This window comes from Fundulus heteroclitus, chromosome 15 (assembly GCF_011125445.2).
Source record: "Fundulus heteroclitus isolate FHET01 chromosome 15, MU-UCD_Fhet_4.1, whole genome shotgun sequence".
Lineage (NCBI taxonomy): Eukaryota > Metazoa > Chordata > Actinopteri > Cyprinodontiformes > Fundulidae > Fundulus > Fundulus heteroclitus.
The window spans coordinates 21,284,172-21,305,116 of record NC_046375.1 but is presented as its reverse complement, the minus strand read 5'-3'; the positions used below and the strand labels follow the sequence as shown (position 1 = coordinate 21,305,116).

The 20,945-nt window shown below is 42.7% G+C and overlaps 1 protein-coding gene across 5 annotated transcripts in view; it reads left to right on the top strand.

Moving 5' to 3' along the window:
• Positions 1 to 1,127: 1,127 nt before the first annotated feature.
• Positions 1,128 to 20,945, top strand: part of ccdc85cb (coiled-coil domain containing 85C, b) — a 59,756-nt gene continuing 39,938 nt past the window's right edge. For 3 of the 5 annotated variants that reach the window (XM_036147664.1, XM_036147663.1, XM_036147662.1), the window contains exon 1: positions 1,128 to 2,459. In XM_036147664.1, the coding sequence (XP_036003557.1) occupies positions 1,748 to 2,459 (712 nt within the window). In that variant the 5' untranslated portion in view covers positions 1,128 to 1,747. The remainder of the gene's footprint in view (positions 2,460 to 20,945) is intronic. The other 2 variants (XM_012868934.3, XM_012868930.3) reach the window with 1 other exon arrangement.

Sequence of the window (20,945 nt, the reverse complement as noted above, 5' to 3'; positions counted from 1 at the left end):
TCGTTAACACTGCTAACATTTCTATTTGTCTTTTTTTTATCAGTTTCTTCGGTCCTCCCCCCCTTATAATCTCATAGTCTTGTGAAAAAAATTAGGATACCACATTAAAGCCTGTGTGTTTTTCAAGATTTTGATATCTCTAATTTTACAGATACTGAAAATTAAAGCAATATTAACCCAGACAAACTGAAAAAAAAAAAAACATCTTAAAAAGTTTTAGAGAAATGTAATACAAAAGAGCAAGGTCCCGGTGAGAAATAAATTAGTAACATGGCTAACACAGGCGTGGAACATCCGGAGTAGATGATTATAAGATCACTCAGTGTTTAGAAATCAGGTTGCCCCGTTTTTACCTCAGATATTTAGTTTGGTGTGCTCCTGACTGTTGAAGTGAGTGTGAACACCATGGTGAGATCCAAAGAGCTGTCCGAGACTTTTAGAGAGAAAACTGTAGCATTTTATAAGGGATTTGAAGACTTCTCAAAGACAACTCTGGCTGTCCAAGCAAATTAACTCTAAAAGAAAGACTCATTGCTGAAGTCTGGTTAATCAAAATATTGTTTTAAGGGAAAGCAGTTGTACACAGCGTGGTTATTCCATCTTTTGTTTGTTTGTTTATAACATTTAACTTTGTTTTAACATTTTCATTTATTATTATTATGATGATGATGATTATTATTATTAAGTCGAACTTTTGAAAAAATAAATGCTTCATTGTTTGCGTCACTAAAGCGTGCGCTTTACACATTTTAACATGCGTGTGTATATTGTTGGGAACTGGGTGTGTTTTCCATTTTCTCTCGCCAAATCCGCCTCTGCACATTAAAATCGAGCCAGCATAGTATTCCTCTATTGCCGTCTTAGTGTTTTCACGTAACCAGTATTTGTTCCCGGTTGCTGCGTGGTGCCGTGAACGCATCGTGCTGTGGCTTTAAGGGGGCCGAGCTTCCAACGCTCCGAGTGTGGAGCGCGCTTATCATCTACCTGCCGCCTGCCTCTCTCCTCCGTCTTGATTGGCCCTCTGGAGCCAAATCCCCTTGAATGATTTCAAACCCGAAGACTTTGGACACAGAGGAGGTGGAGGGGGGGTGAAGTATTTGCTGGAAACTGGTCAGGGTGAATGAGTGAGAGAGACTGAGCCTTCTCAGTCCACCGAACGCAACATCCCAGGACGGAGGTTTTATGCGCGGAGGAGCGCTGTTGCTGACGGCTTGCTGCGTCCAGGCGGAGGAAAAAGCTAAACACACACACGGAGCGGAGTCCGCGTCAACGCTCGCTGATTGGGGCTAAAGCTGGCCGAAAAGCAACCTGCTTCATTATTCATGTTTTTGTCCAGCGAGGATGGTTGTCTAAACTGCGGGACGCGGTGTGCTGACTGGACTCGTCGCTTAGACCGACAGGACCAGACAGGGAATTCCTCTGAATCAATATCTGGACGTAAACAGTGATCGCTGGAGAAATGTGAGTACCAACAGTTGTCTCTGCGCTCCAGTAAGGCTTTTATTTACCAAGATCAAAAGGGGGAAGGAGGGGCGGAGGGGAGGCATACCGCTCCTGCACAGGTTGCCATAGCATCACATTAATATTTTCATCCCTGTCAGAGCCCAACAACATCTTCACGTTTTGGACGATGTGTTCGTTTTTCAATACCGTTCCTCAGCTCAGGTTGGGTTGAATCAGGTCCACGCAGTAAACCCCCCCCCCACAGAGCCACGGTGTTCCCCGAGCTGAGCATCAGATCACAATCATGGCCAAAAACCCCTCCGAGGGGGCCAAGGATGACCTGAGCCAGCAGACGGACGACGACCTGCTGCGGTGCAGCAAGGAGGAGCTGGTGAGGAAACTGAGGAGGGTCGACGGCGAGAAAATGAACTTGATGATCGAGCACGGCAACCTGATGAAGGACATCAACCGGCGGCTGCAGGTGCACCTGCACGAGATCCGGAGTCTGAAGGAGGTCAACCAGAAGCTGCAGGACGACAACCACGAGCTCCGGGAGCTCTGCTGCTTCCTGGACGACGACCGGCAGAAGGGCAAGAAGCTGTCCAGGGAGTGGCAGCGCTTCGGCCGCTACACCGCCGGCGCCATGTGGAAGGAGGTGGGCGCCTACGTGATGAAGCTCAAGGAGCTGGAGGCCAACCAGGAGAGCGTGCTGAGGGAGAACTCCGAGCTGAAGGAGATCATCCTCATGCTGGACGAGGAGAGGAACGGCGCCGGCTCCCGGAGCTCCATAGACAGCCAGTCCAGCCTCAGCAACCTGAACGGCGGCGCCGGGACGGTGCGAGACGTCGGCGACGGGAGCAGCACGTCCAGCACAGGGAGCGCCGGCAGCCCCGACCACCACAACCACAACCACGTGCACAAGCCTTCAGAGAACAGTAAGATGCCTACCATGAGGAGGTCCATGGATGATCTCTCAGCGCCGCATCATCACAGGAGCATCCCCAATGGGCTCAACGGTGAGTACGTCGTCCAGCTCGTCTGCAACACCACTCGCTCTTGAAGTTTGTAATAAAAGTTGTTGAGGACGCCATTGGAGTTTCATGGTTAGTTTCACTGTCATCATGTTTTGCATCCTTTAAAAGACCTTTGTTTTCAGTCTTGAGCCATCCCATCCTTTGATGTCCGCCCTAATTTAGGTCAGCGCCCGCTTGCTTCTCAAGGAGGCCTAATAGCTTTGATGATGAGCGCCGTCTCCCTGCTGGAGGAAGAGAGCAGGACCTCTTTGCTACGGGCACGTTTGACATGCATGGCACGGGCCCAGAAATCAATGTCCCTGCATAAACCTAAATACGTGGCCAGAGAGCCACAAATGCCCTGATGGGACATGAGGACACTAAGCCTCGTTTTGGCTCCCCGTGATCTTTTTTTTTTTTTTTTTTTTGGCTAAAGGAATAAACGCTGCTTCGCTAGAAGGGAATAAAAAGCCCGCTTTCTAGCTGAGGCTTTAATTTTTTTATTCACAGGGCAGCGGCACGTAGGAGCAGGGTCGGATCGGATCGCGTGGGCACGCGTTATCCGTCAGACATTTCCAGAGTTGTGAGCTTGATAAGTGCAGGTAACAGATGCAAAACAAAAAAAAAACAAAAAAACAGATGAAGCAGTGCACGAGGGAGAGCCGAGGGAGCCCTTAATCCGCATATTGTCATGCACAGCGGTTAGGGCAGTTTTTGACTCCTGTTATGTAACATCACCATTGTGTCGCCGGCCTTCTAGAGCTGCTCTGAGCTGCTGTTTCACATGATGTGTGTGACATTGTGTGCCCCAAGGGATTTATCCCGGAGTCCTGTTCAGTGCCACATATTCTCCATTTGACTTTGACTAGGCCATCCCAACACCTGGAATGATTAGCACCGTTCCAGCGTAGCTCTGGGTGTATGTTTAGGGCCGAAAGCCGAACCTTTGCCACAATCCTAAGGCTTCTGGAGGTTTTTACAGGTTTTCTTCCAGGATTGCTCTTGTTGCATCTTTCTCCATCTTCCAATGAACGCTGACCAGCTTCTCTGTCCTTTTTTCTTAACAAAAAAATGTCTCAAATTTACTGTCTGTAGGTTGCACTCATTATCAGTAGTGCAAAAAACTTCTTGGACTGCTATATATTTTTTTTCCAATTCCATAAGTAGCACCCCTTGATTGCTAAATATTTGCTGCTGCATGCTGTTCAAAGCAGCAGGAAATGTTTTAATTTGGCATCGAGGTGTTCCAAACTCTTCTGTTTTCTTGTATCACAAAAGTTGATTCTTTGCCAACAAAAAAAGCAGCTGTGAGAAGATTTTGCTTTTTTGTATATAAACATGTTGTTGGTGTGTAAATGTTGATTTTTAGGTTTTTCCCAGTTTACTTCACGAGCAACGCAAAGCACAAAGACATTTATGCAGTTTAATTTCTTATTTATCGCCAGTTGCGTCATCATTATCGTGACATTCCCCAACATTCTTGCATTTAGCTCGCTTTCCTGAAATTTTGCAACCTCTAGTTTAAACTGAGAAGTAATTACACATGCTTGGACTCAATTTCAGGGTTGACCAGAATAACCAGAGTAAAGGGGACTGAATATAAATGCACTGTGGGATTTTCAGGGTTTTAGTTAAAAAAAACAGAGCGCCATACTTTTCGTTTTAATGTTCCATTTTTCATTTAGAGAAGCTAAAGTTGTTTTGGGAGAGTTTTTTTTTTTGATGATCTTGTTTGAACCCGTGCACCAGCAATGAGATTGATGCTACCTGGTACAGCACGGGGCTGAGCATCAAATCTGTCGTTCTTGTAAACAGCTGAATTTGGGAAGGAACAGAAGCGACATCTCTTTAAGGTGCCATTTGATAACGGTAACAAAGCAATCCTCCCCTGGTGCCGAATCTCTGTCTGTTGCACGTTGGATTGCTGTGAGAGGGACGCGCACGGATCAAAACGCAGTTTTCTTCCTCTGTGAATAATTCCCAACAACTCTCTCCCAGATAAGAATCTAGTCATGACACGGGCTTCTCTGCCAGACTGGGGGGAAAAACTGTCTTTTTTTTTTTTAAACCGGGAGAGATTTACTCAGTTGGCCGGTTGAAATCTGAGAGAAGTGACCGTGTTGTGAGGTCGCCTCTCTCCCCCCGTGGTTTGAGGTCTGGAGTGGCTTTTATTTCATGCTGTCCAAATGCCACGAACTCCCTGGGGCATTTAGGACACAACCTCCGGGATTGCCACTCAAATGCTAAATGAACAGCATCTGTCTGCTTACGAGACACACATACAGTCGGAGAGGAGGAAGAGGGGGTGGATAGAAATGAGCTTGACCATAGGGCCTGGCCAAGTAGAAGCTTTCTCTGGCTTTTTTTCTGGTCCAATCGTCATTGGAAAATTCCCACCGTTTTTGGATTGTAAAAAGCCCGAAGAGGAGCCTAAGCAAATTGTTCTAAGTAGATTTTGGGTTGTGGTGGGAGTGGCAGAACGGCAGCAAGGGGTTGGTTCAGAAGATTTGGAGAGCCATGGTGGGGGCTCCTGGAGTGCCTATTAAGCTCCACGGAGGCACGGTTTTGCAGACATCCCACTGTCAGCTTAATTGAATTTCTAGAGCACGGATACGTCTGAACATTTCCAAACCCCCCCTCCAACCCCCTCCCCTATTTCTTACTGTGTGGCGGAGGGTGACGACTTCTGTTTAGAACAAAAACGCAGATAAATCAGCAAGGGCTGCTTTGAGTGCCATGCCATGGGTTTCGTAACCTACTGCATAATCATAATAGGCTTTTCAGAGTCTGCAATCAATTTTGGAGCCATGGAACCCGATTCCAGTCAAAGGCCGGCTGATTCTGAGGCTGTCGCAGAGAATTTGCATAAAACTCCCTCATAGAGCCTTAAAAACTGAACTGAATACAGCCGTAGGATTAAGACAAAGTGACACGGGGAACTGGTGCCCTGACAAGGTCCAGATGAGCTGCAGAGAAAAATCCTCTTTTGCAATGATGCTTGTTGACTTTTAGCACACCTCAAATGCTCCTACGGCGTTTTAGCCGATGGCGGCTTTGAGAAGCAGTATTTGTATATCGGCAGATAAAAAGTGCTCTGACTAAGCCAACAGCTGTGGTTTCTCGCAGTCAGACGAAAACACAATTAAAACATATCAAACGCACCCTGACGTGAACGACTATAAAAACAAAAGTGCTTTGACAAACTGCGCCTCGGCTCTTCTCGCTTGGCGAACGCCGCTCGCGCCGAACGCGGAATTGACAAAAAAACGGGGATGTGCCCCCACTGGCCGCAAAGAGAGAACAGGGCGCTCCGTCCCAGCAGGGTGCACCCCAATGTTTATTTCATGAGTGGTCATTTGTACGTCCATAGGCTCTCAGGCACAAACACCGTGTGCTACTCACTTTTAAAAGCCAGTGGGATCTTGAAACTGGCCCCATAAGGTTGTATCTGTCAAAGACATAGATGAGTGGATTCTTAAAAATATAAACGGTACATTAGCTGTCCTGTTGACTCATAGGTGGTCATATCCGAACTAAGTACTCCCAACAACTTTTAATGGAACATCTCTTTAGGAGGTCCAGTATTTTGTTAGCCATGTAATAATTCCATTCTTTAGTGAGACTGTCTATTTGCTATTCCTATCAAAACCCCTGGATCAGTGATGTCAATCTGAAGGGAAAATGAGATCAGGCGTGTCTTTGTAACACCGTGTAAATCGTGGTTTTAGTGGGATATGACTCTCTTCATATTCCTGTTTTGTCAACTCTGTTGATAAAATATGGTGAGCATAAATCTTTGATTATCTCTGTGGCAGACCCTTCCTGCTGGTTTGGTGCTAAATTCGTCTCACCTCACGAGGTTTTGATTGGATATAAAATTCACACTGACTACGTTGGTTCTTCGGTTATACGCACTGCTTTTTGCCACAATAGAGAACGTTATTGGCCAAACCCATTCCTTGCAAAAAGTGACTTAAGCGATACATAATATTTATTTTAATGTTTTTCGTTTACCTTATTGGTTAGCATGATGTATTACTATCCAATGCAGTGGCAAGTTTCAAATCACATAACGGCTAGAGATGGGCAATACATGGATCAGCTACTTTATCACCATATTGTTTTTGTCAGTTTAAGCCGTGACCAGGCACCCATTATAACCCCTAACCCTCCCAACCAACGCCAGTAGCACCAAACCTAGCCATCCTTCGGGACACATTACAATATGTTATTCAGTTTTTGTATAACAAGGGAAAGAGCTGTCTCAACTCTTGACATTCTCGGCACAAGCTCAAGCTTGTCTGCAGTACCCGTTGGACTCGGCCATGGCTGCTCCTTGTCTCTGATCCTTGTTGTGGTGTTTATGGACAGGAACTCAGGATGTGGTAGTGGAGAAGAAGACGTCTGTCTCACGACCATGGTGTTTTGTTTGTGAGTGGTCGAATAGGGTGAGAAATGGAAAGACTGATTAGGACCTCGTCTGCAATAAGGCAGGTGCAGCTCTGGTCTCTCGTAGCGACCTACGTTCTGACCCTCGCTGATGGTTACAAGATCCCGGATCCCGGATACAATCTGGATAAATGGGCTTCCTCTGTTAAGTGGCTGGTCTCAGCCTTTGAGAAAAATCGAAAAGCTTCATCTTCTGCGGAGATCTTAGAGGACAGCCACTGCTCTTCAACATCAAAAGGAGTCACCTTAGGTGGTAACAGCATCTGGATTAGGACTCATCCTGGGTGCCTCCCTTCTGAGGTTTTCCAGGCTCATCCTTCTAGGAAGAATGCCTGGGAAAGATTTAAAACTCGCTGGAGGGGAGGAGTACCTCCAGAGTGAACCGGAGAGGATGTCTTGGGGGAGATGTCTCTGGGTTTCCCTGCTAAACTTGTTGCCTGTATGACCTAATCTTGGGTGTGCAGTAGATAATATATTTTCTGGCATTTACTACAGTGATGATTGATGAAGATTGTACCCAGTCAAACCTACCTATTGCATGTACTGCCTAAAAAGTCTGGACTAGATGGTTCTGTCTTTATTAGCCAATAACTGTTGATAATCTCCACCTCTATTGTAAATTATTTTTTTCTCACGGTATAGACAGGATTTAAGATTGGAGTGCGTAGCACCGACTCTTACATAAATGGGCTGAACTTTTTCCTGATGGCATCTGAGCCAAAGAACCAAGTATTACTTGACAAGGAAGCAATTGCTGGGTCAAAAAGCATAGTGCAGAGATTAAAGACACTCAAGGTGCATGCACTGGCTTTGCTTGTGATCGCTACCTGGAAGCAGTCTCCACAGTGTCTGGGCATTAAATATTTTAGGGATGAGCTCTGAGAAAGAAAGCATTGCTTTCTTTTTCAGACCCATGAGCCAATTCAGCTGTGCGCGACTAAGAAACCAGTCGGTTCGGTTGGTGATTCACAGAAGATTAACATTCATGAGACCTTTAACAAGACGTTCATTTAAATGTGCGGCATGCCACGGTCACTCGGGCATTTTGCATAAATCACGCTGTTTCTGGGAAAGAATTCCTCCTGGAAAGTTAGCCCTCCCGAGTGACCACTTAAGTTCACCTACTTAGGCTCAAAATGGACTCTAATTAGACTTTTAATGAACTTGTTATGGTGTTGAGTGTATGCGAACTATTCCAGTTTCTCATGTAGTTGCTTCTCACTGTTTTCATTCTATTTTTCTTTCATATGTTACAAAAACTCACAATGAAACCATTAAACCAGTCCTCCCAGATGTCCTCCAGTGCGCACGTGTGTGTTTCATAATAGTAACACAAATGAATCGATGTATAAATGTCGACATTTAGGCAAATCTAAAGGACTTCCGTCACTTTGGGCGCAAAAAAACCTGGGTCTACAATCTTAGGGATTACAACGTTGGAAACCTATGACTGTTCTAAGTTAAACGACAGTATCTGTTTAGGCTCTCCTGATGTGTAACAATCAAAGTTGTGTGCTGGTATGCTCTGCTTGGCTTAAATAAACCTTAGTCACACCCCGGCATTCCTGAGTTTCTATTTGAGAGCTCCTTTCTTTCGAACACAATGGTGTTTTCTTCTCAGCAGCTGTTTCAAGTCATTGTGTTGTACGTTTTCGGGCTGAAGGAAAAAAAAAAAAGGTCTACTGAGCAGGAAAAGGATGTTTCGGTCACTTATATCCTGTTTGTTCACTCTCATGTTCATGTTTCTATGCTCCAAAGTGCATAAGTCAGTTCCTTGCAATCCCCCCCCTATAATAATTCCAACCTTTTGTGACGCATCTGAACACACACCTCTGTGGTGAAACATCAGCAGCACCTGAGATTAAGATAATCCGTGTAAATAAGATTGTTTTGATTGGGTCAGGTTAAAACTTGCAGGAATTGCATCAGATATGAGTTAAGTGCTTCCCTGGACATCTCTGGTTTGTGTTCCCCCTGTGATGCCTGTCTGCCTGCGTGAGGCCCGGTTGGCTGATAAATCACAGATAATGGAGCACACACACACACACACACACACACACACACACACACACACACACACACACACACACACACACACACACACACACACACAGAGGAGAGGTTAGGAGAAAGTGCCACGGGGGAAACTCTCAGCTGTGTACTGTCAATGAAAAGCTTGCCTGTCAGGACGTCCCACATTCCATCATAAACAAAAGAGGAAGTGGGTCTCTCTACTCTTTGTGACACAGCAGGAATGACACCGAATGGAGAGAAAAACACCAGGAGTGGAAGGGAGGGGGGAGGGGTGGGTGAAATGAAACTTGTCTCCAGATTTCTTTTTTGAACTTTTTATGTCAATGTCTTATCCTACCTGGCTGGCAGATTTCTCCAATCTCTCTTTCTCTCTATCTCTCTCGCTCTCTCTCGCACTCGATCTAAGTTCATCTTTCTCACGATTCCTGTGAACCGGCTGTCTGATCCGCTGTCCTATCTGTCCCATCAGCACAGCAGCCTGCCGACAGAATGAGGTTATGGAGCCAGTGTGAGTCTTGCCCTGCACAGGCGCAACCTTGCTCTGACATCTAATGCAAGGACAGTAAACGCAACAGTGAGCTCTCCAATAAGATTGGAGCTGCATTGCGTTTGTGCGGTCACTTCTGATATTTTGAAACGTAGTTCTAGCTCTATTTGTTGACACCGCTGGTAAAGATGTACTACAGGCAAAACAAAACTATATATATTTTTTAAATCAGTTAGTCAGAGCAACATGATCTCTAAGCACTGGAACTGCACTTCTTAGGGTGTGCAATGGTTTATTTTTAATTGGAGATTCTAGTTATTCAGCTGTCTTAAATTCTCCTTGATCTTACTGCTGCTTTTGACACAGTAGATCATGATATTTTTCAAACTGCAGCCATCTGCTGATATTAAAGTCACAGCCTTAGAGTGGTTTAAGCCCTACTTATCCAACAGAAGTTTCTCTGGATCCATTTTGATCCTTTTGTTGCTCTTCTCAAATATGGTGTACCACAAGGTTCCATATTGGGGGCTATTTTATTCTCTTTGTACCTGCTCAGCTTGGGGTACGTTTTTCAGGATTATAATCTGTCCTTCCGTATTTATGTAGATGATGTCCAGATATATCTTCCTTTAAAATCCAGTGGATTCCAGTCAACGAGGAGTTTGCTGAAGTGTTTGGCAGATGTGAGAGCATGGATGGGGTGGAACCTTTTTATCATTTAAATTAATGGATCCATGCAGTAGTTCAGTCTAGTTTTTATCATCTAAGCTTTATTAGTAAAGTCAAGTGTTATCTTCCTCACGATGTCCTTGAGACAATAATTCATGCTTTTATTCTAGACTGGACTACTGCAACTCCCTCTGTATTGTCCAGTCTTCGAGAGACCAGGATTGATCATGATTGGCATTGTTGTTATGCCTTCAAGAGACTGGTTTCTTTAAGGACATGGAGGATGGGCCTCCATGTCCTTTAAAAACAGCAGCGCTCCAACTACTGGTTGCTCAAGTGCGAGCCACCAGAACTAACCAAGACTCCTGGATAGGTGTCGAAACGTTTTCATGAAAAAACTCATTAAAAGTCTGGTTGCCTCTGATTTAAGCCTATTTGCTCACCAGTCTCTTCTTTGACATGTTCAGCTGGTTCAAAATTCAGCTGCCTGTCTGCTAACGGGGATAAGACAACTTCAACATATAACCCCAGTTTTGTATTCCCTTCACTATCTGCTTGTTTCTTTCAGAATTGTTTTTTAGGTGTTTCGCTTTTAGTTTTTCAATATCTAAATGGTCTGACACCTCTTTACCTTAATGAACTTTTGCATTGACACATCCCCAGTAGAGCACTTAAATCTAGGCCAAAAGCTCTTGGTTGTTCTTAGGGCTCTGCTCATGACCAAGGGAGACAACAGCCCCTAAACTGTGGAATCCTCTCCCTCTTTGTGTGAGGTTTGCACTATCAAGAGACCAGTCCTTGCTTCTTCTTTGCTTATATTGCTGATTTTATTGTTAACCTTGTATTGCTTTTCGTTTTTTTTTATTGTTCAGTTTTATTTTGCTGTACAGCACTTTGGTTTCCTATTGGTTTTTAAATACTTTATAAATAAATTAATGAGTGAATCAATCAGAGGTCGTAGAAACTTCTGGTTAGTAATCCACGACTCAATGTTTCCCTGGGGAATAAATATAACTTGACACAGAGGCCTATTTCTCAGATGGGATCCATGTTTATCTTCCCAACACATGCAGAGAGAGGCATGATAAGGGAGGTACAGCAAAGCTCAGTGTTAGAGAACTGCTGAAAAGAGTGGCACCATGGGGTCACCAAGTTTTCATATCAAATATCAGCTGCTACCCACACTCACCGGCTACTTTATTAGGGACAGCTTTTCCACTTCTTGGTATCACAAGTAAATAATATGTCAGTAGTTATGCTTACATGGACAAAATTCCTTGATCACACCGAAATGTGTTTGGATTGGAAGAAAAAAAGTAATCCGAATACATCATTAACATGGGCAGAAAATCAATTAATCGGATCATGATGTACGTTTTCATGAACCGGCCTTTATTCAGAATAAAAGTCCTTTGACAAATTTCCCTAAAAAAACACAGAAGAAACTATACCTGCTTCTGTGTTGAAAAAACAAACAAACATTTAATTAGTAATCAAATTGTCATTTGATTACTTTGAACATGGCTTGTCTGTTCTGAATCTGCTGATCTACTGTGATTTATTATTATTGTTTTTCTTTTTCTTCAGGTTATTTCTTTATTTTTATTTATAAATGGGACAATACATATCAATGAACATAGAGCAGATATGTGAGATTTATAGCATATGGCCAATTTTCATCTCTAGTCCCTTGGCATGTTGAGGTAAAACTGTAAGAACATAATAAATACAAATGTTCATTACATAATGCAAGGTCATGCAAATGCTTTTAAATAAATAGCATAACTTGTTAAAACAAGAGAATAGTGCAGAAAAAAGACAAACATCCACTGAGCAACAAATGAAAATGCCTCATTGAAGTCAGAGGTTGTTAGAACCAAGGAATGCTATCTCTGAATGCACAACACATTAAACTTTGAAGCAGATGGGCCATAGTAGCAGACTATCCTGGGAGCCTCCCTGATAAGATTAGAACAGGATATGGGTGCCTTGGGTGTAAACAACATGATAGCACGTTGTCTGCGCTTTCCTGTATTAGTGATTGCGCCTGGTAGTAGTGGGTTTGGGGGAAATTTTCATGGCAAACTTTGGGCATATAGATACCAACTTAGCATGGGCTACATGCCACAGCCTACCTTTGTGTTGTTGCTAACCATGTCAATGCCTTCATGACCACAGTTTAACCATCTGCTGATGGTTACTTTGAGTTGAACAATGCACCAGGTCATAAGTTCAACAAATCTCAAAACTGTTTATTTATTTTTGTCTTCAACATGACAATGAGTTCACTGTTCTCCATTGGCCTTTTAGTCACAAGATCTCATTTCATTAGAGCCACTCTAGAATGAGGAGGACCAACAGATCTGCAGTCGACTCTGTGATGGCGGTATGTAAATCTGCATCTTTGAGGAATATTTCCTTCCCTTAGAATCTTTATTGCAAAATATTCAGGCAGTAATGCAGGAAATAATGAAAAAAGGCTGCTAAGTTAATATGCCAACTTGTTTTTGCAGAATATTGCCAGAGAAAAGCCTTTCTGGGCTACTATCACCAATCTGTGTGTCGTTTGCCCAACTCTCAACCCGGACCTCCACGGGAATTGGTTTTGATAAGATGAGACCAAGATTGAGCCTTGTTAGAGAAGATTAAGTGCTGATCTTCAAAGGGTTGTTAGTAGGGGTGACCTAATCTAGTCAAGTTAAAGGCTGGATTTTCCTGAATTTATTCAGTGACAGGTTATGCTACTGCAGTACAGGTGTAAACAAATCTTTCTGGCACTGTCTATAATCTGCTCTAAATGTAGCTGCTCCATGTCAAAAAGTAATTGTTTCTCTTTATCTGAGAGATAATGGTAAGTTAGGAAGTTTCAAATTATCCCCAGGAGCAGACATTCCTCTTTATAAAGCGTACAAAGCAAATACCAAGGCACTTGGCTCGTTCCGCTCCTCATCTTTGTCCCCCTTTTTTGTCTGTGCTGATCTGAGTGGATGTCCCTCTTTACTGATCGCAGGGCAGCGCGCCACTGGAGGGGCTGGGTGTTGCTCAGTTGCCAAGGCGACAGCAATGATCAGTGGGGCGAGTGGACGGCACCCAAGCCTAGCCTCAGAGTTAGTGAAGCGAAAGGGCAATAAGACGTAGGGGGATGGGGGATAGGTTCGGGCACAGTCGCCCTCCGTGCCGGCTGACCCGTGCACAATGATGCCGGCTCCAGTGAGGTCAGTGTGTGTTCTTACAGCATCAAAATTACTCATAAAAGGAACCCAGAATGTATTTCTATTAACGAAACATGCACGTTCCTCCTAAAATTGTAAAGGTTTATATACCTATTACTCTAAGGTAGACTTGTAAAGTTTGTTAAACAAAAACTACTTAAAACAATATTTATATAATGACATCCTGCTCCATCCAGGTTGGACATCAGTGCTTGCCTCAATCGGAGGAGTTAAAACATCTTGGTCTGGTATTCACAAGGAATTGTCGGATGGATAGACAGATCAGGACCTCATTTGTAGTAATGTATTAAAAAATGTTGAGGCAAGACGCAAAGCTCTGAATTTACTGGTTTGTCTACGTTCTGACAATGTGTCCCACATATCCCAGATACAAGTGGATGTGATGAGCTTTTTTCCACTGGGTGGATTTTCTTAGCTTCAGAGACAAGTAATTCATGAAACCCTGATATGGGCAAGCTCAGGGTAGAGCCATGGCTTCTCCTCATCAGAAGGCCGGTTGAGATGGTTTGGGCATCTGATCAGGATGTCTCTTCTATGTCTCCTGGATGTTTCCCAGGCAGGTTCCAGTGAGACCCCAGTGAAGAAGCAGTACTCGCTGTGTGTCGACCACGGCACCAGCTGAAACGCTTCCACCATGTGGATACCAAGGTAGATCGGGGGTAGAGCTTAGCTCTGTCACACTGTACCTAATCAGAGGCTACTGCATGTATGGAAACATCGCTCGAGCAGAGGCTATTTATAACAAACGGATGCTTCCACTTATTAAATTCTGGAAGTGATCTGCTGATATTTCCTGTGCATGTACAGTTGGAAACTAAGCATTCATGTTGTGCAACTGTTTACCAACTTTAACACGCAGGGAACCAACTAACGTGACACGCAGCTAGCTGTAACACAGTATTAATGTAACTCATGCAGTTTTTGGCCATGTGGCAGGTGACATTCAAAATCTATTTACCGTTTGGTCAGCTCCTAACAGTAAAATTTCTTTTCTGTTGTAACTATAACACGGAAAACCGAAATACATGTAACCAGGTTTCTAAAAGCTAAGCCAACATGGTGTTTTAAAGCTGCATCAAAAAAGGCCTGTGCCCGTATTTACAAGGAACCCTAAGACTAAAAGTAGCTCTTAGTTATGTCATTTTAGGAAAAAATTTAGAATTTTACCTTGGTAAGATAAAAGTTATTTAAATGCATTTACGGCTTTAAAAGAGCTCCTAAAGTGAAACATTTTTTAGAAGTAGTGAGGAAGACCTTTAGAGAGCCTAAGAGTGTCTTAAGCAGTAAAGATTGTGGAAACAGAGAGAGATGAATTGCTGATCCACCACCTACTTTAATAATCATACAATTAATAATATGTAAATAAGATAAATCCTATCATCCCTATAGAGGCAACTGAATTAGTTTCAGCCGCCCCATGAGTCAAATGCACGACTCTATAACGTCATTTTATTGAAGATAAATAAATATTAGAAAAATAATTGAATAATCACTTAAAAAGTGAAGAATTTACAAAGAATATAAAAGAGGCGTATTTTCTGTACTGCATCATGATGTCAGCAGCCTAAATGGTCATGTTGAGGTTTGCTTGTGTGATGCCATCTCCTCGCTTTTGATTGCTGCACGGAGCGCTTCTCACTTTCCAGGCTGTGAGCACCAAGACGCGCAGGAAAAAAAAAGATGCATTGGTCTGCGGCAATACGCTTCAAAGTCCGTGTATCCGGGGAGCCAGTTTACTTTTAAACACTCCTCTATTCTCCAAATGTGTGGACAGAAGTGCTGCTGTTCAGTTCGTTTTTTTTTTCACACCCTTTGTCTCCATTTTATGTTGGTCGCTTTGCCAAATTCATCACTTTTATACAAGCTGGCAATCCAAGTAAAATGCCGACAGGTGAGTGCGCATTAAAATCAAACAGATAAAATAGTAAAATGACTGGTGAGTAAACATAACAAGCAAATCAAACTAATGATGAGGATCTAAATAAGGTATGTTCAAACATTTTGATGCATGTGGCAATGAATTTTGCCAAGTTTCATCATCATGTCACACATTTCTTAATCCAGTCTAATCAGTTAATTTCTCTCCTTTGATTAGTAGAAGCTCATTTGTGTTGTTTTTTTCTTTTACTATCAATCAATCACAGCTCTTAAAAGACAGCGTCGCACCTAGCAAAGGGGTCAACCCCACCTCCTCACTAAGATAACATTTTCTGTCATTTCCTTCCCTACTCATTCTCAGCAGCTATCTGAGTCACTCTTAAGATAAGTCGGATTTGTTTTAGCTCTCTGAGAGTCTTTGTGAATATAGGCACTGGTTGTGAGTCTGATTCTTTGACCTGTTTACTTTGGTCAAAAATCAATAGGCTCTTTATTATGATCTCTGTCAATTGTTTCATTCTTTTCTTTGATAAAGTGTGGTGTTTATCTCATGAATAACTGTGCCTTTAAAGGCAGGGGTACTCAAAACTTTCCCTCTAATAAATATTCTCTACTGGCAGGAGGTTGCCTAAACTTCTTTTGGTGTGATCATAATCTCATTGTTAATAAGTATGAACCGTCAGAACCAACATAAATAGATATCAGTTGTGATAAAGGGTTTTATGAAAAAATATACAATGAAGTTAGATTATACCCAAGAACTGAGTTTATGGTAATGTTTCTCAATAAATCATTGAAGTACTTGGTTGCAGGAAGGGCTTAAATGCAAAGGTACGGAAGGCCAAGTTGACTGATAGCTGCATTCTTTTTTCGTTTTTTTCCTGATCTGAGACCACAAACCATTGGTATTAAAGCCAACATACAACGTTGTTACATTTTAGTTTTAAAAATCAGTTAGTTCAATGGTAAAATATGAGGAAAGTTTAGATTCTGAGTTTGGTAACAAAACCTGTCTGTTTTTTTTTTGTTGTTTTTTTATACTACAAAGTACCTAAACATAGTGCCTGTGTAACACAGCTGTATGCATTTTTCAAAACTCACTGAAAACTTTTTTATTTTATTTGTTACTGCTAAGCTTTTTCATAATCCTTAACCAAACACAGTTGACGTGAACTTTCATAGAGCACCTAATCGTTTAGTGCACCACGTCTTTCTCTTGTCCTCTGTGGTTAGGCTGATCCAAACTGACTTGGGCTGATTTTCTTTACCCTCAACCAGGGACTTATTGATTTGTGCCACATGCCACATTGCAGTAGGTCTAAAGCATCTGATTAGGATGCAAATAATGGACACGAGGAGTTGGAAAGAGTAAGTGGGTTCAGGTGGCACAGTAACAATAATCCATTTGGGGCGGCACCTAAAAGTCTCTATCAGCAGTTTGATTCTGTCTATGCAACACAACCACTGACCTTCAGCGGCAGCTCAGTCCCAGGTTGCCAAAAGTCAGCAGCCCCCGCCTGGAAGGAACATTTGGATTTTTCTGCCCGTCAGCTCTTTGGTTTGGACCGCTGTGACACTGGTGGCTGGAGTCAGCAGAAGTTTCTTCCCCCCCCCCCTTACTTTAGTTCATACAAAGTGCTGTCACCTTCCTCCAACCTCCAGCCTAACGGTAATAGATTGGTTTCAGGAGTGCAACATGACCTCTGTTTCCGACGTGACACATAGGTTGTCAGACAGAGAATCTAAAATCCTCGTTGGGGAATTTGGGTGAAATACGCTGGGGTAAATAAATATTTAAGCGCGTCGGCGGCGTGACTTCACTCTGCGGAACTGTTGTGCGTACAGAAACATGTGAAACTGGCAGCGGGCCACTAAGATGGATGAGATAATTTGGAGTTTTGACGGTGGGCTGAAGCATCTGGAATGAATTTTAAGAGTCTGCAGCGCTATTGCTCCATCCTCTGGAATCTTTTTTTTTTTTTTTTCTTCCCTTCTATTTGGATGGTTTCAGGTAACATTTCTTTGCTGTTCTCCAGACCAATTTCCTCTCGCAGGCTGGACTGTGTAACTAAGCATGTGTATGTTTTAGTTTGGTATGAGGGTCAAGGCACGCCTCTCTCTCTCTCTCTCTCTCCTTGTTCTTGTTACTTTTAACCCTGGGACGAAGCCCGCACATTTGGACTATGACTGGAATTGTGTGCTAGGATGCAGAGAAAAAGGTACCCTGGGGAGTTTTAAGGGGGTGCATGGAGGTAAAAAGGGGAAGAGTTTCTTAACTTTCAGACTTACTAAAAGTAAGAAAGCAGCTACTTTGCTTAGCAGGTCGTGTTTGATCTGACAATCAGATGTCAAATGGCTGCTGAAATTCCATCGAGAAGATGTTACAAACACCCCTGCCTAACAGAGCCAGCTTTTCCCTTTCATGTCCTGACCCAAACTCTTTGCATATCTGAACGCCGGCAAATGTCGGGCATTCAATTCCACCGACTGCGACGATTGTGAAGCGCTTACGTGAAAGCTGATAATGCAAGTACACGGAAAAAACCAGGCTTGTCGAGCTTAATCGATAACTGGCGGCAGAGGGACGAGGATGCAAACACAAAAGCTTTTTATCTTTTCATCTGTTTGCATGTATCACGGAATTAGAGGATAACCGCGTCAGTATTGATGTCCATGCAACATCCGCCAGGGGAAAAAAAATCTGGAGATGTTCTCGGGCCTCTTTCCGATCCTCTTAAACAACAGAGTCGTCTTTTGGGGTCTGCAAACGTAGAGATGCGGTCTGATTACATGCTGGCTCCTTTCCTGTAAGAGGAGAATAGGACATATAAAGTTGCCTTTGGTTTAGGATTTAGCTTATGATGGTTATTCAGAAGAGGTGGTACTTCTCTTTGTGGACGCTTTCTGTCCAGATGGCTCTTTAAATTAACCAACAGTTGTGTCAGATGAGACAAATGAAGCCAAGTTTTTCATCTCACTTACATGCTGAGAGGAGCCGACACCCATGACAGCCAATTATTCTCCTCGTCTGCACTGTGGCTTCTTTAGTTCTGATCTTCGCTCCTCTTCTGCCATCGGGAGAGTTCGGCATCAGCACATTTTTGACCCAGCCACCAGTTTGCAGGGCTGCAGAGGCTCGTTAAGGCTGAGGTTTGAAGTATTTGTTTTTCCTCGTGTTAAAACATCAAAGAAGTAAAAATGACTCAGTTTTCACTTAATGTTCTTTTACAACTTGTCCAGTAATAAAAGATGTACCAAGGTGATTTCATCCGCATGGCTTTGCATGTCAACAAATGGCTGGCTTGGAATAATTTTTGTGTTTTTTTTTTTTCCCCCCCTCTTCATTTAGTTTAGCTGTTGCTGTTGAAGATGTAAAAAGAATGTTTAAATTATTTCTGTACTTATTTGTATTGTAAACCTTGAGGTATTTGCTAATACCTCAAGGTTTTTCATTGGATGTTCCTACCTGGGGTCTTGGATGCTAGAAATAATATGTAAGGGTTGCATTTGACTATCAGCTCTCACATATGACGTTTTACTAGTTTGGTTTATGGGAGAACGGAACTTGTAAGTTTTTAATCGGGAAACAGATGTTTTCTTTTCCGTTGTTGCTTTTGATGTAATTTGGAGGCTTTTGCTAAAACTTTCAACCTCACAATATAAAGTACAAAAATTATATTGGTGTGTAGCTGAATTAATTTATCCCTTCAGGGTAACTGAACTTGCAGTCGCAACCAAGATTTTTCAGGTTTTTTGAAAATAAATTTTGCTACTGGAAATAACTATTTGCATCTTCACTTCAGTGAATAAAAGATTAGTGTTACCATGTAGGGCAAGAAAACGTATGGTCAAGACTGTAGCAGACTACTAATACAACTCCTACTACTACTAATACAACTCCGATGTTAAAATGTCCTAGGGTTTAAAGCAAAACGTTTTTTGTTAACCTTAAGGGCTACAAGTTGGATAGGATCAGTAGTCAGTATTGTAGATCGTGTTTCTTCCTAAAAAGGCTGGATAAAATCATGAATGAAGAGTCTTTATTGTCAATATGTAACCATAATGAAATCACAGACGCAACTCAAAGATGTAAATGTTCAAGTTGAGTGTACCAAACAACACTTCCAGAGAAGCTAAAAAGTGTGCAAACGGTCTGTAGCATCTGATAAGATTTAAAACAACAGCAGAACAGTCACTTTACAGAACAATATAAATTACTGTGCAGCTGCATGGAAAACTCAGAGGAGTAACAAAAAACTGAAATGGTTAAGTTAGCTAAAAAGTTAAAATAAAAAAAACTGTGCCATCTGCATTGATGTCCCAACAAACATTCCCTGAGAAGCTAGAAGGTAGGCAAATAGTCCTTAGCAAAAACTGAAATGTTCAAGTTACATTAGCATGTGAGAAACGGCGTCAATGATTCTTAATCGGGTCCGGAACCTGTGGAACCAGCAGAGTGTTTGTAAACATGTGGCTGACTATGAACTGGGCTGGTGTTTGTTGAGCTTTTTTTTTTTTTTTTTTTTAAATCCATCAGTTTTTGATGTAATGTTCTTGAATCATTTCCTGATGGAAGCAGGACAAACACAGTGCATTCCCTTGGTGAGTGGAACCTGTGGTAATGCGTCTGGGCCTTTTCTAAACTCTAAACCATGTCTAGATCTTGAAGACGGCATTCCACAATCCCCCTGTACTGACCTTGCCACCAGTGCTAAATCCTTCCTCTTCTGTGCAGCACTCATTCCACACTGGAAACGGTCTTAGCTTGAGAACAGAACTGTCGGATGTCTGGTAAACAACTTCGGATTTGGGGATTTTTAAACTTGGGTTTGGGTAGCGTGTCCAAACTTTCTATCCTAGTAAAACCCTGATTTTGTTTATCGTCTTTCTCCCTCTTAAATAAAACAAAGACAACTAAAGAGGATTATCAAAGCTTACGCAAACATTTTATTTGAACAGGTATTTGATGATGATTCCGGTATTTTCAGAGTTAACAACTACAGTATCCAGACAGGACAAAGATGTACCATTTTCTATCATAGATTTATGAGCTTAGATTGATAGCAAATGTCAATAAACTCATATTCGATTGCCTGACATCCTGCCAATAGATTTACCACTTACCTGTGGCTCTCTTTGCCTGCACCTATCTCCCTTTTGTGATTGCAATCAGGACCAGAAAAACAATCCCAGTCATGAGGAATTTCAGATATCTCCCTCCCCTACCATGTAGGCTCTCCTATCTTGCTAAATCTCCCCTCAGTCAACATAAGATATAAAGGGGATTAAGCCATTGATGTTGTAGCTGTGCCGTGGCTCGCTACAGCATGGCAGAGGGTTTGAAGAGGATGGCTTAAAAGGATTTTTAAAGTGGGATCCAGTGCTTTATCTCTGCCCACCGCTCCTTTAAATACATGGCACGTAGCCCTGTGTGCGATAGACGCGGCATAAACCAAGGCCTCTCTCTGAAACCCTTCAGAATACACAGCAGCGTTAAATAGCATGCACACTTCAGGAAAGGGCTGTTAAAGTGGTGCAACATGGGCCAATGATGGGTAAAAGGCAAGAAAGAAGGAGAACAGACCGGGAGATTTTGCTGAGGTGAACTTTTGTAAAGATGTAAGGTTTGAGATCCAGGAGCAACAGAGGATACCTGAGAACAAGTGGCGTTCTCTCTCCGCTTGTTGCTAGGATACTAGCATCCCCCCCCCACACTATTATGGGGTGTGCTGTACTCTT